We start from the raw sequence: 13,653 nt of genomic DNA, 5'->3' as shown, positions 1-13,653 counted from the left end.
AACCCTTTTGCATGCCGCTGGCCCCTGACATAGCCCTTTGCCTTCACTAAGCCTGCACGCTGACCACCCCCTGCTTGCACCTGCCTTGAGTCATAAACCCCTCTTCGGCGCTGCTCTGCCCCAGGCCCTCATCCTGTTCCCAGCGCGACACCTCCCTGCTTTCCTTTCATGATCTCCGGCCCTTAGATGCAAACCCCCTTTTCCCCGTGTGCCCGTTTTGTCCTCCCCGTTCCCAAGCCGACACCCAGCTCTGCCGATACCATCCTTGCCCCTCCCCGTACAATAGAAAGCTTCCCCCATCAAAGAATCCCCGGGTTGATCAAAGCCCCCACCCCATGAGATCCAATCAAACTCCCCACATTCCGTGAATCGGCGGATTATCCAGCTGCGCGATGCTCATCACCTGTTGTGACTAGGGTGGGGACTTCAACTGTAAATGTGTGTGGGAACGGGCCCAAAGGGGAGTTCCGAGAATGTCTTTTCCGTACATCAAAGCTTTAAACATGTATGTGTAATCTACAATAAAGTCATAAATGTGGGTATAAGAGGCCAGGCCTCAGAAATACAGTTAGAGCACCTCAGAACGATACCTTCTGTCCGTTTCGTTGTGTTCTCCTCCGGAGAGAATAAAAAAAACCTTGTTTCCTGCTTTCCAGTCTCCAGCGCCTGCCTCTTCATTGATTTAAATAACTAGGGGGTCACAGAGGCAATACCGCCGGGCAAATATCGATTGTCCCCGACCCGATTGAAACAACTTTTTACAGTAGGGCACAAAAGGCATATTAGGAAAGAAAGGAGGAGGAGTAAAAGGCCTTGAGGGAGATGTCCCGAAGTCTTTTTTCTTTGGAGGAACAGGGGAAGGAGTGTCCGTGTCCAATGGTCTCTTTTTCCGCTGGTAAACTGTACTGTGTCCTGTTTCAGGGTCTATATACAGTTTAGGTTGTTCCCCATTCACTGGATCAGTATGGAAGAGTTCTTCCTCAACTGTCCATGGCTTTGGCACCGATGTTTTTGGCTTAGTGACTTGTTTGTGAGTCTTTGGCTCGAGAGCCTTGGGTTGTGGAGCTTTTTTCGGCTCGGCTGTTACTTTCGGGTCGGTAACCTTTTTCGGTTCAACGTCCTTTGTTGGTTTAACAGTCTTTTTCGGTTCGGCGACCTATTTTGGCTCGACGGCCTTTTTCGGCTCAATGTTTTTGGTCGAGTCAATGGCTTTTTTCGGCTCGACGGGCTTTGTAGTGTGATCCTGTTTTTGTTGTTCGACACTCTTTTTAGGATCGACGGCCTTCTTTGGGTCGGGTGTTCTTTTTGGATCGATGACCCGTTTTGGTTCGAGGGTCTTCTTTGGCTCGATAGCTTTCGGCTCGAGAACCTTTTTGGGTTGGACTACTTTCTTTGGTTCGAGCACCTTCTTCGGTTCGACGACCTTTGGTTCGACAACCTTCCTCGGTTCGACGACCTTTGGTTCGACGACCTTCGGTTCAACATGCCTCTTGGGGTCGACAACCTTCTTGGGGAGAGTGGTACTCGGTCCTGGGCTATCAGAAGGCCTGAGTTTGGGCTTCGGAGCCGAGCCGGAAGGCGGGGCTTCTGAAGGAGCTTGTCGATCTCGGCTAAGGCCTTTAGGCGATGCTTCGACCAGAGCCTTATCTTTTGGGATAGGCGGTGTTGGGGGCTGGGTACTCACCTTTTGCCCCGGCGTGATCTGGTCATCGGAGTCAGACTGGTCCTAAACGGTGACGATTTCTAGATCCGAGTCCGCCGCTTCTGGGAGGTCGTGTTCATCATCGAAGATGTTCTCCGGTTCCGGTGCCGGCCGCTGCATCTCTTGCCTAGCGGCCCGTCGATTCCGGATGGTCTTTTTCGAACGGAATTGGGCACACGGTGGGCAATTTTCTTCGTTGTGCTCCGGTGATAAGCACTTGTTGCATACTGTATGTTTCTCAGTATGCGGGAATTTGGAGTGGCATTGTGGGCACCTTTTGAACGGGCTTCTTTCCATTGACAGCAGGCCCACGTGGCGTCGAAAGGCCCAACAGCCCGCGTCGACGACCGGATTGAGATGGAAAGTTTGGTCGAGTCAAGAAGTACCGAACGCTAACAATACCGTCGAAGTAGAAGGCTTTTTGGCCTTAGAAAGTAGTTTAGTTTTGGTTCCGAAGTTGGAGAAGAGGAATAACATCCAAACCCAATGGCGGAAAAAACAATCTAAGGATGGAGAAGATGCCCATGCGCACTGTAGTCCAGGGGAGGAGTTATCTATCGTGTGATACTTCGAAGACTCTTCCAGGACAACAAGGTGCAATCATCCGGACCCAACACTAGGCGGCGATCTATGCTAAGATATGAATTCAGCAGCCCACATGCCCCGAACATATATTTTTTCATGCTAACATTCTGCCGCAGGGACGTTCCGCTGAATACAGACAGGTTAATGCTCATTTTCAAGCTTCCAGTTTGTTCACTGTAATTCGCTTTAATAACACTGTCCCATTGGGATTCACATTCAATAAATTGCTATATAATAAATTTGCAATATGACTTCCCGATGTATACTAACACAATCAGCCACCTAGTTTGCTCGCCTGCAATCACGCTAATAGGCTTTAGTTACCATGAGCAACCAAGGCAACGCCTAGCATGCTTTCCCGGCTCTCCCCATTGGCTGAAGTGCAGACGAGCCTCCTACTAGCAATAAGCTGCTGCCCCTCGCGGCTCTGACACGCCCCGCCGCCCTATGTTACTTATCACACGCGGGAACTCGCTGTGATGTTGCATTTCCAGTCCTCATTTCAATTGAGAGAGGTAAGAGCCCCAATTCGCGTTTATAGACAAGACTGGGTACGCTCACAATCTCTTAAACAGCCACGTTTCCATTTGGATCGCTTAATTTTTTTTACGTTTGGGACTTTGTGTTCTGTTTAGGTATCTTTTGTTTACAAGCTACGAGGCGTTTCTCTATATGAGCACTACACAAACGTTACAGTTCTGTTTCGAATACCGCTTGAGATCGCTAATACACACTGCGATCATGGCCCCATTTATTAACACCTCCGCTAAACTAGCACTGCTTCTAATACCGTTTGGGATGTTTGAAATATGCGCACAGCATACACCGTTGTTTTGTAGTACCAGTTGGAATGCCTTTTGAAGAACTGCAAGACTGTGCATGCTTAGACTACCCATGCACGCTGGCTTGCTCTTGTTAAACACGGATTTCTTTGCCTTTGTTATGCCCGGTTACCTAGTCACACATGATACATTTATATCTGTGCCATTCCATTTGAGACACACTAGGGGCCCAACTACCCGTATAGCACTCTTTCACATCCCTCATTGTAATGCGCATTGCCATAAATGTTTCGTTTTTTATTTAGCTTCTCAGCTAAGGGCAGTTATGTCCCTGATCCAAGACCCTCTGTCTCTTTTTAACAGACCCTGCCTATGATTCAATCGTACCGGCATCGGGAGATTCACTACCCCAGATGCAAGTGTGACAACCAAGTGAGTCTGTGCACCACTTTTATTGATCATGAGATTTTTGATTCATCTACCTCATGTTAACACGGGGATTTTCCACTCAATTACAGATTCTAAGGAGCCATTGAATGCCCCACTAGGATCGCTCATTGACCGTCCTTCCTATCTCAAGTAGGTGCTATTCTGATCACCTACATGATATCTCGCTACATCTACTACACACACTGAATTATGTATATTGCTTTTAGGTGCTCGCTATACAACCGTGTCCTGATGAAGACCCCATATTAAGGAACACATCACACTCCGTCTTAATAGGGGTCGAAACCTCATGCCATTGAACTCATAGCAACAAATCAAGCTAATCTGTATATGCCTATGAGTTATGGATAGATGGGAACTGTAGACCTTTACTAGGCTGCAAAGGTTTTATTGTACATAATAGTTACTGTGTCTATGTCACTATACCTTTACCCTGTCCCTCACTCACCAACTCACCCCCATTACCTGAATACCTTCCTTTCTTCCTATCACACTTTGAGCACTGTAAATACTTCATGTGATAAATATTGAAGCTGATACATGCCAAATCGTTAATGCTTTGAGTCCTAATTGCATTTAATGAATGTACTACTCATGTAGAGTAAATTTCCTTTTGAATAGAACCAGAAAGTGTGTGTGATGAATTATTTGTCCCCTTGTGTTTAATTTATAGTAGTAAGGAACTGCCACAACCATACCTTAAAAGTACTGCATCCCTGAGGCCGTAGCTTTACTTGATACCAAAAAGGCCTTCGATTCACTGGAATGGCCTTTTTTGCATTCTACGATATGTATGCAATGTACTGTTCCCAGGATGCTTGTTTCCGGTCCAGGTAGGACCTGGCTTGGCAGTTCGAGCTGGACTATTCTCATGAGTAACAGTGTCAAGACTGATTTGTGTATGGCTGGGTCCAAACTGGTGTGGCGTAGTGAGCAAAAAAACAATGGATTTAACCCAGATCTCTTGACTGGGAGTGATTGTTTGATTTATTCAGCATTCCGTCCATCATTTGATGCCTCAGCCCGATATGTACACTGGGCATGCCATGTAATTTTATCTCTTTGATCATGTTACTATACTCCCAGTCGATGGCCCAGGTTAGAGCCAACAGCTCCCTAACAGCTCCTTTTGCAGAAACGAGAGCTACTAGACAGAGCTCTCCACTGCGCCCCTCCTCTTTTCATCATTGCAACGGACCGCTTGACCCGACATCTTTAGGAAAAACACATGCACTTTTGGCTGCAATTTAAATCTGGCATTTTCTTCTCTTATATGCCGATGACATTCAGCTGTTTGTACGCCATCTATCTGATAAGCACCTGTCTATTCTCTGCGAAATTACCCGCTTTGATATTAATTGGTCCAAATCTGACTTGTTTCCTCTCACTGACTCCACTACTCCCTTGAACAATGAATTCCCCTTGACCTGGTGTCCAGGACCCATACGATATTTGGGAGTCATGCTTCACCCGGACAATCATATCAACGATAAATGAACCTCTCAAATACTCTACTGGATTTGGCTCCCTCTTGCCATGCCTGGCAGCAATGCTAAAATAAAGATGGACATTCTTCCCCACTTTTTGTATTTATTTCTTAATATACCCATCCCGCTTAGCAACTTGTTCTTTGCCACGCTTCTTCTGAAACTCATCTGGGCTGGTCGGCTCCCTCGTATTAGTTAGGCAACATTAGTTGTGCCCCAAGCGTGGGAGGGTTGGCATTCCCCACATGCAATTGTACTGATTGGCGGCACAATGCCAATACACCCACCACTGGTTTCATCCTGATGCCTGTATACCGTACACGAAGCCTGACATCAACCTGGCTGCCCCAAACCCTCTGGCCTCCCTCCTCCCCTCGGATTTCCCACTGGACCCCATGGACACTCTTCACTACCAGCTGGGTATGGAAAAAGCTCTTAAGACTTCTAGGAGGTACCCTCCTCTATTTGCCATTGTTACAATTAGAGTCCAACCCCTGGCTGCCAATTTCTGGTGAATTACTAATACAATACACTCTCACCCAACAAGCGCTTCACACCTTTGGCAACCTGTTAACTGCAGGTCACATAATAAACATAACTGGTGAGGCATGGCAACTCAGATGGACCGTTTAATTATGAGGCGCATCCAGATTGCACTTCGAACCATCATACCGACCTATCCTCAAGCCCACACTGACTTCCCTCCTTTGACCTCTTTGATTGCCGACGATGGCGGGCGACAATTGATTTCCCAAACTTTATCACACCTGTGTCGCCCTCCTTGACTCATGTGAGGAGGGGCTCTGCCACTCCAGGGAGGCTGATTTGGGAGTACTCACTCACTGACAAAGTGTGGTTGGATTGCTGGACACAAACGCATCTAGTCTCACTCAATCAGCATCACAAACTTCTGTACTACAAATTTCAGCGCAAAGTGTACGACACACCCAGCGTCACGGCACGCCTCAACCCCCGCCCAAAATCTTCTGCCTGTCCTAGGTGCCACAGCCTGGGAGCGGACTTCGACCATATTTTCTGGAAATCCACCCATATTGCCTCGTATTGTCAGGCCATATATGACAGATGACAGATTTTGTTCTCACCACTGATCCTTTAGTAGCATTGCTGGGTGAGGCATTTCACTGCCATTGCACTATTGTTGGCTAAACATGAAATAGCTCTACATTGGGGCAATAGACACTCTACCACCACCAAGGCTTGGCTCGACAGCCTGGTCTTTTGTGACACCATCAGTGAATTGTATGCCACAATCCACCCCATATGCCCCCCCCCCCCCGAAGCTATCTTTTGGCTGCAGGACATCCTAGTCAATTCCTAGGGTCTACTCCCTCACATTTCACTCTGCCTATTACTTTTCCCAAATGAAGACCCCTTTGCACTGCAATTGATACGCTAACCCTCATTTTCCTGCCGTTCTGTTGTACCTCTAACTGAGATATGCCCTGCTTGGTTTTATGATATGATTCGCTGTACTAAATCAAACCAGTATTGTATTGTTTATATATGCACCATTTTTCTATTACCTACTCTACACAAGGTCACTGATGGTATGTTTCCCACTCAAAAATCAATAAATAAAGTATTAAAAAATGCAGTTGTCCTGCTCGCCTACACGAGGCATAATCTATTTGATGATTTGATGCAAGGTATGGAATTAGGCTTTGGTGAACGCTAAGGGCCCGATGTAGGTCACCAAATACCGGTCGGTAACGGCCGAATTCGGCCGTTACCGACCGGTATTTGATGATTGAGATGTAGGGGACAATATTTTACACAATCGGTAAATTTACCGACTCGGTAAATTTACCGATTCTGTAAAATATCGAATCAGTAATTTTACCGATTCGGTAAATTCCAGATGTAGGTAGCACTGTTTACAGTGCTACAGGTCTTCAGAATTCAGTATTTTACCACCCAATCCTATTGGGTGATAAAATACCAAATACAGGCGTACATGCACATCTGTGCATGTGCACCTGTGCCATGTGACAGACAGACATGCCCTTAGGGCATGTCTGTCTGCCACATGGCACACATGCCTGTATTTGGGGTGCTAGAGGGTGTCAAAGTGACACCCCCTGCACCCTTGCTGCAATCGGTATTTACCGAATCGGTAAATACTGATTCGGTAATGCCCATTGATTCCTATGGGCTTCAATGCCCATAGGATTCAATGGGCATTACCGAATCGGTAATTAAAGAATCGGTAAATACCGAATCTCAACGATTCGGTATTTACCGATTCTGAAATACCTACATCCCCCACCCTCCATTTTACCACTTCTTAAACACCGAATCGGTATGACTCGGTATTTAACCGCATGCGTGCGGGCGGAATTCCGCTCGTACGCTGACTTTCAAAAGCGCACTTTACGTGACGAGCTGGGCTCGTCATGAGCGTGCGAGGAGGCTACCTCATGACGAGCCCAGCTCGTCATCAGCGTCGAAGGGGTTAAGAAGTGGTAAAATTAAATTACCTACATCGGGCCCTAAATGTTTTAAATCTCTCTCACAGATCATTCTGTGCATGACAATAATGTATGCTGCTATTTAAAATTAAATAACCATTTTCAATTCCAATTTGCAAGTGTATTTCATAAATGGCTATACATCATGCATTAAAAAGCCATCTAAATCCCAAGAAAAATCTGCAAATGCTACATATTGCCTGGAAGAAAACTTATTTTCCTACAGTTAAACTTGCTACAAAAAGACTTACACAAGTACCTTATAATTTCTTCTCTATTTCCATGTCGATCCCGCTCTGAATTAATCTTGTCCCTTAGGCGATTAATTTCCGTGTCAAGGCTCTTTGCAGTTCGGTTGACGTCTAGCCGTTCGGGGTAGATTTGCTTGGCTTGTACAATCTTTTCCTAAAAACAAAAAACAAAGACAAAATTGCTTACTTTCAGTAATGCCTTATCTGATAGAGACAATGTAGCCACAACTTCCTTACCTTAGAAGTAACCCCAGACGTCAGACTGGACCCAGATTTTTTTTTTTAGCTGTACCCCCATTGTGTCGGTAGGTGGCGTCATTCGGCTCCGCGCAGCGCCGGAAGTGACATGCACTGTGCCTATATAGGCGCCACCCCAGTGTACAGATGTACATTTTTCGTAACTTTCCGCGCCAGGGGCACAGCGCCACGAAGAACACGGACCACTCGTGTGGAAAACTAGGGCCCTAAAAGGGGAAAGATCTGTCCCAAGAAATTCTGTCGCAGAGCGGGGTGGGATGGGTAGGTCGGTAAGGAATATGCAGCTACCACCAGGAGCTACCAAATATTCCTTACCTTAGAATATATACTCAAGCAATATCTACCAGGAGGTAGGTCTGCAAAACAATTTCATACCAAAAAGTACTGCAGGACGAAATGGGCAAAGGGCCTGTCCCAATGAACCGGATTGTCCAGGGAATAGTGCTTGGTGAATGTGAGCAGAGACCCACGTTGCTGCCTGGCAGATATCCAGGAGCGTGCATTTTAACACAATGGTCTCATCCTTTGCTCTTTTGGAATGAGCACGCAAACCTTCTGGGTATTGCTTCTTGGCCAATGCGTAGCGGCTTTAAATGCAGAGCACGATACGTCTGGAGATGGTCCATTTGTACATGGCCTTCCATTTCTTGGCCCCAGGAAGAGTTGGTCATCCACTCAGAATGGTTTTGTGCGATCAAGGTAGAATGCCACGCTCTTTTCCCGTCCAGTGTTGCAGGGATTCTGCCCTAAAACAGAACTATGGTTATGATTATGGGACCTAAGTGCATAGGGACTGAGTCATCCTACCACCTTAGTACCCATCGGCCCAGGACCAACTAGCTATATTGTCTCACTTGCTCTCCTACTCACAAAAAACAAGTGATTAGACAGGACAATCCCAGATCTCTCAGGAATCTTAGTAACAAGACACACCCTTTCGCTTGCACTCTTGTACTTGTCCACAGTAAAATCTGACAGAGAAATGAAACTGTATAAAAGATTTATTTTAATTAGTGTGCCCTAACATACAGTAAACGTACCACAACAAGCAGATAAATGCATAGTACGAATACAGTCAGCATAGCAGCTAGTCCATATATCATGAAGGGAGATGTTATCATGAAAAGACAATAGAGAAAAGACAATAACACCTAACCTCCTTCCCCTTGCTAATAGGCAGTGTCAGTATATATTAGAAGATCTCTGGGCTTTGTCAGCAGATCCCATACCTTAGCCTACAGAGAGCAGATCTACATCATGGATGCTGTCTCACTGTTCTCCCTGGAAAGGCCCCTCTCCAAGTGTGTGCTCCCTATGTATTTATCCCAATAAGACCAAAGTACGATTTCTAAACAACAGCTGCATTGGTATGTTTTGTCTAGTTGCTAGGGCCTGACCAGAACAGAATGACTAGGGGCATTGTTTATCGACCTTGCTTACAATGTTCAGACTAAATCCCAGTAACTGGAAGGGAATGCACAAAGCAGACAATTCTTATGTGAAGAGTACGGACAAAGTCTTTGCAAAAATGTGCAAGTTACTTACCTTCGGTAACAATATATCTGTAAGAAACATTAGTTAGTGATAGATTCCTTACCTTAGAAATACCCCCAGGCCTCAGACTGGATCCGGAAAGTTTATTCGTCAGCAGTACCTCTGTGCGTCGGAAGGTGGCATCGGTCGACTCCACGTCCGGCGTCGCGGTCGCCGGGATCAAGTCACTGCAGCTACTTAGACACCGCCCTCACGCGCTGACGTCAGTTCTTTACACGACTTTCCGTACCAGAAACGCAGAGCCATGCAAGAGACTGACCATTGGTGCACAAAACTAGGGTCCTGAAAGAATGTCCTTGACCCTAGAAATCAGTTCGGAGAACGGGGAGGATGGGTGGGGCGGTAAGGAATCTATAACTAACTAATGTGTCTTGCAGATATATCATTACCGAAGGTAAGTAACTTGTGCATCTGAAAGAAACACGTTCGTTATAGGTTCCTTACCTTAGAATATATATCCCAGCAATACCAACCCCTGTGGTGGGTCTGCGAAACAACATCACACCAGAAAATCCTGGAAAACAGAACGGCCAAAGAAGCAGTCTCTCCGGACTTGGCTGTCCAGACAGTAGTGTTTGGTGAATGTGTGCAGCGATGCCCACGCGGCTGCCTAACAGATATCATTTAGAGGCACTCCTCTTCCCAAGGCAGTAGTGGCTGCTGTCGCCCTGGTGGATTGAGTGCATAGCCCGACTGGAGGCTCCTTTTTAGCCAGAGAATATCAAGCCTTAATACACAGCGCGACCCATCAAGAAATGGTGCGTTTGTGTACCGTCCGGTCCTTATTTGCACCCACGTAGTTACCATAAAGTTGATCGTCCACCCGGAACTGTTTTGTGCAATCCAGATAGAAGGAGAGCGCACGCTTTGGGTCCAGACGGTGGAGCCTCTCTTCTTCCTTTGAAGGCTGTGGAGGCGGAAAGAAGGAGGGCAAAGAAATGGTCTGCCCGATGCGGAAGGCAGTGACCACCTTAGGAAGAAAGGATGGACGGGTTCTAAGAACCACCTTGTCCGTATGAACAGACAGGAAAGGGGGTTTGGAAGAAAGAGCATGGAGCTCACTCACTCTTCTAGCAGAAGTGATGGCTACCAGGAAAGCAGTTTTGAGAGTCAGAAGATGTAAAGGACAGTTTTGCAGTGGCTCAGAGGGAGCACACATGAGATATGTTAGCACACGATTCAAGTCCCACTGAGGCATAACAAAGGGGATTCGAGGAAAAAGATGCGTCAAGCCTTTTAGGAAACGGTTAACAACTAGGGACTGGAAAAGAGTAGGCTGATCTGGCAACCGAAGGAAAGCTGAGATGGCTGAAAGATAGCCCTTGATAGTGCCCAGAGCAGAGCCCTGATGGGCTAAAGATAGAAGAAACATTTTTGTTCCACCTACAGGCGTATACAGTCTTAGTGGAGGGACGCCTGGCTGCCACGATTACGTTACAGACTTCGGGAGGTAGGTTGAAAGACGTCAACTGCCGCCGCTCAAACTCCAAGCAAGGAAGTGGAGACTGGACAGGATTGGGTGGAGGACAGTCCCCTGCTGCTGAGACAGAAGATCCTCCCGAAGGGGCAGTCTGATCGGAGGATCGATAGTCATGTAGAGCAGCTCGGGATACCAGACTTTTCGTGCCCAATCCGGAGCCACAAGAATGACTTAGGCCCGGTCGCCCCTGATCTTCTTCAGCACTCTGAGCAGAAGTGGTATAGGCGGAAAGGCGTACAATAAACCGCAACTCCACTTGCGATGAAAAGCGTCACCGAGCAAGTGCCGCCTTGGAAATTCCAACACGCAGAATTGCTGACATTGCGCGTTCTCTTCAGTGGCGAATAGGTATAACCAAGGCTCTCCCCACTGTTGAAAGAGACCTTGCACTACATACTAGTGAAGACGCCATTCGTGATCCATCATGCACCATCGGCTGAGTTCGTCCGCCCTGGCATTCAGAGAACCGGCCAAGTGTTGAACAACCAGGGAAATGCCCTGATGTTTCAGCCATGTCCAGAGGCGAAGGGCCTCCTGACATAGCGTCCACGACCCCACCCAGCCCTGTTTGTTGCAATACCACATGGCGGTGGTGTTGTCCGTGAACACCTGGACTACTTTTCCCCGGACGGAGGGAAGGAATGCCTTCAGTGCAAGACGAATCACCCGGAGGTCCAGAAGGTTGATGTGAAGCCCAGACTCCACCGGAGACCAGAGGCCTCAGATCACTGCCTCTCCTATGTGGCCACCCCATCCCAGAAAGGATGCATCCGTCACCACAGTATGGTCTGGTTGGGGAAGGGACAGGGAATTGCCATTGACCCAATCCTGGTTTGTTAGCCACCACTGCAGTTGTTGAGCAGTGCCCTCCGAGATCTGGAAGCAATAGGACAGATTCCCCTGATGCTGCGCCCACTGGAACTTCAGGTCTCACTGCAGACCCCGCATATGCCACCAGGCATGAGCGACCAGCAGGATGCAGGAGGCCATGAGACCCAGCATCCTTAAGGTCATTCTGACCGAAACCTGGGATAGAGACTGAAAGGATGGACCAGAACCTGCGTCGAGTACAGAACCGCTCCGATAAAGAGGAGCTTCTGAGAGGGAATCGGGTGCGACTTCGGCACATTGATGGAGAACCACAGCAAACTCTAAAAAAAGAGAGAGGGGTCCAACACTCCAAAGGGACAGGACACCACAAAGACGAAGACAGCAAATGCAGGTGGTCGGCCGTAGTCTGGAGATGGGAGACAACTGCCTGGGGCGAGCCCGCCTTCAACAGCCAGTCGTCGAGATACCATCCAGTCTTGAGGGTTAGGGCAGACAAGACCTGAGCAAGCGTAAACATCTTTAAGTTCTCCTTCCAGAGGAAGTGACTGACGTCCCTGACGTACAAGATAGGACGCAGGCCCTTGTCCTTCTTGGGAACCAGAATAACAACCGTGACCTACTTCTGGGACAGGAATGCGCTCGATGGCTCCCTTGGCCAAGAGGGCCATAACTTCCTGCTGAAGAAGGACCAGATGATCCTCCGACATGCGGAGGTATCGCAGTGGCATGGCTGGAGGGGTCGTCTCAAAATGGAGGGAGTAGCCCCTTCGGACAATTTGCAAAAACCACCTGTCCTAAGTGATGGTGCGCCGTGGGTGACGCAATAGCGAATTCTGCCGCCCACTGGCGTTTGATGGGCATGAAAGGTAGGACTGGGAGGATTTGGGGGCTGCTGCAGAGGGGGGGTTGGTGGACTGGCCCGCCCGCTGGCCCCTATAACCTCACCGGTTGTTTCCACGTCCCCCAGCCGAGCGAAGGTTGGGTAACTTGCTGCGGCTGTGGCCCTGGGTCGGACGTAGCAGGGCACCCCTTCCGTAGCCACGAAAGGGCCAAAAAGCAGAATGCGCCGAACGGGAGAGGCCCATGGACTTGGCCGTAGCTCTTGAATCATTCTAGGGCATTGTCTACTTTGTCACCAAAAAGGCGATGGCCATCAAATGGCATGTCCATCACGGTGTTCTGGACAGCCTCTGAAAAGCCAGTGGACCTTATCCAGGTGTACCGCTACCGATGTTGAAAAGGTCCTGCCCAGAGAGTTGGCGGTGTCCAGCCCTAAACAGATCGTAAACTTTGCTATGTCTCTTCCAGCGGCGACAGCCTGGGAGAGCACTGCCCAGGCCTCCTCCGGACATTGAGGCAGCACTTGCGCCACCGTATCCCACACTGTGTGCGAATAACGGCCCAGGAGACATGCGGTATTTAAGGACCGCAGTCCAAAGCTGGTGGAAGAGAACATTTTCTTGCCAAGATGGTCCTGCTTCTTAAATTCCCTTTCTGGTGGAGCGGTAGGGAAGGCGCTTATGGAGGTGGAGGCTTCTATTACCAAGCTCTCCATGGTGGGGTGTTGGAAGAGGGGACGCCCGGAGTCGGGCGGTGACATCGGGCGATCATCCTGTCCACGAAAGCCCCCGTATTGGGCCTGGACCACGTGCCCAAAAGGATGTCGGTGAGGGCCCGATTACAGCAGCAGCAGGGGCTCCGAAGAGCTCACCGCCAGTTAAAGCACCTCAGTCAGGAGTTTAGTCCTGACCGCCGCCGTAGGAAGCTCGCGGTTAAGAGCCTCG

The 13,653-nt window shown here is 48.4% G+C and overlaps 1 protein-coding gene across 2 annotated transcripts in view; it reads right to left on the bottom strand.

Annotated features, from left to right (window-relative positions):
• Window positions 1-13,653, bottom strand: part of SMC6 (structural maintenance of chromosomes 6) — a 1,026,872-nt gene that overhangs the window by 216,393 nt on the left and 796,826 nt on the right. For both annotated transcript variants that reach the window (XM_078647759.1, XM_078647758.1), the window contains exon 22: window positions 7,755-7,900. In XM_078647759.1, the coding sequence (XP_078503885.1) occupies window positions 7,755-7,900 (146 nt within the window). The remainder of the gene's footprint in view (window positions 1-7,754; window positions 7,901-13,653) is intronic.

The sequence above is a fragment of the Lissotriton helveticus genome, chromosome 6 (assembly GCF_964261635.1).
Source record: "Lissotriton helveticus chromosome 6, aLisHel1.1, whole genome shotgun sequence".
Classification (NCBI taxonomy): Eukaryota; Metazoa; Chordata; class Amphibia; order Caudata; family Salamandridae; genus Lissotriton; species Lissotriton helveticus.
This window is presented reverse-complemented; position numbering and strand designations above follow the sequence as displayed.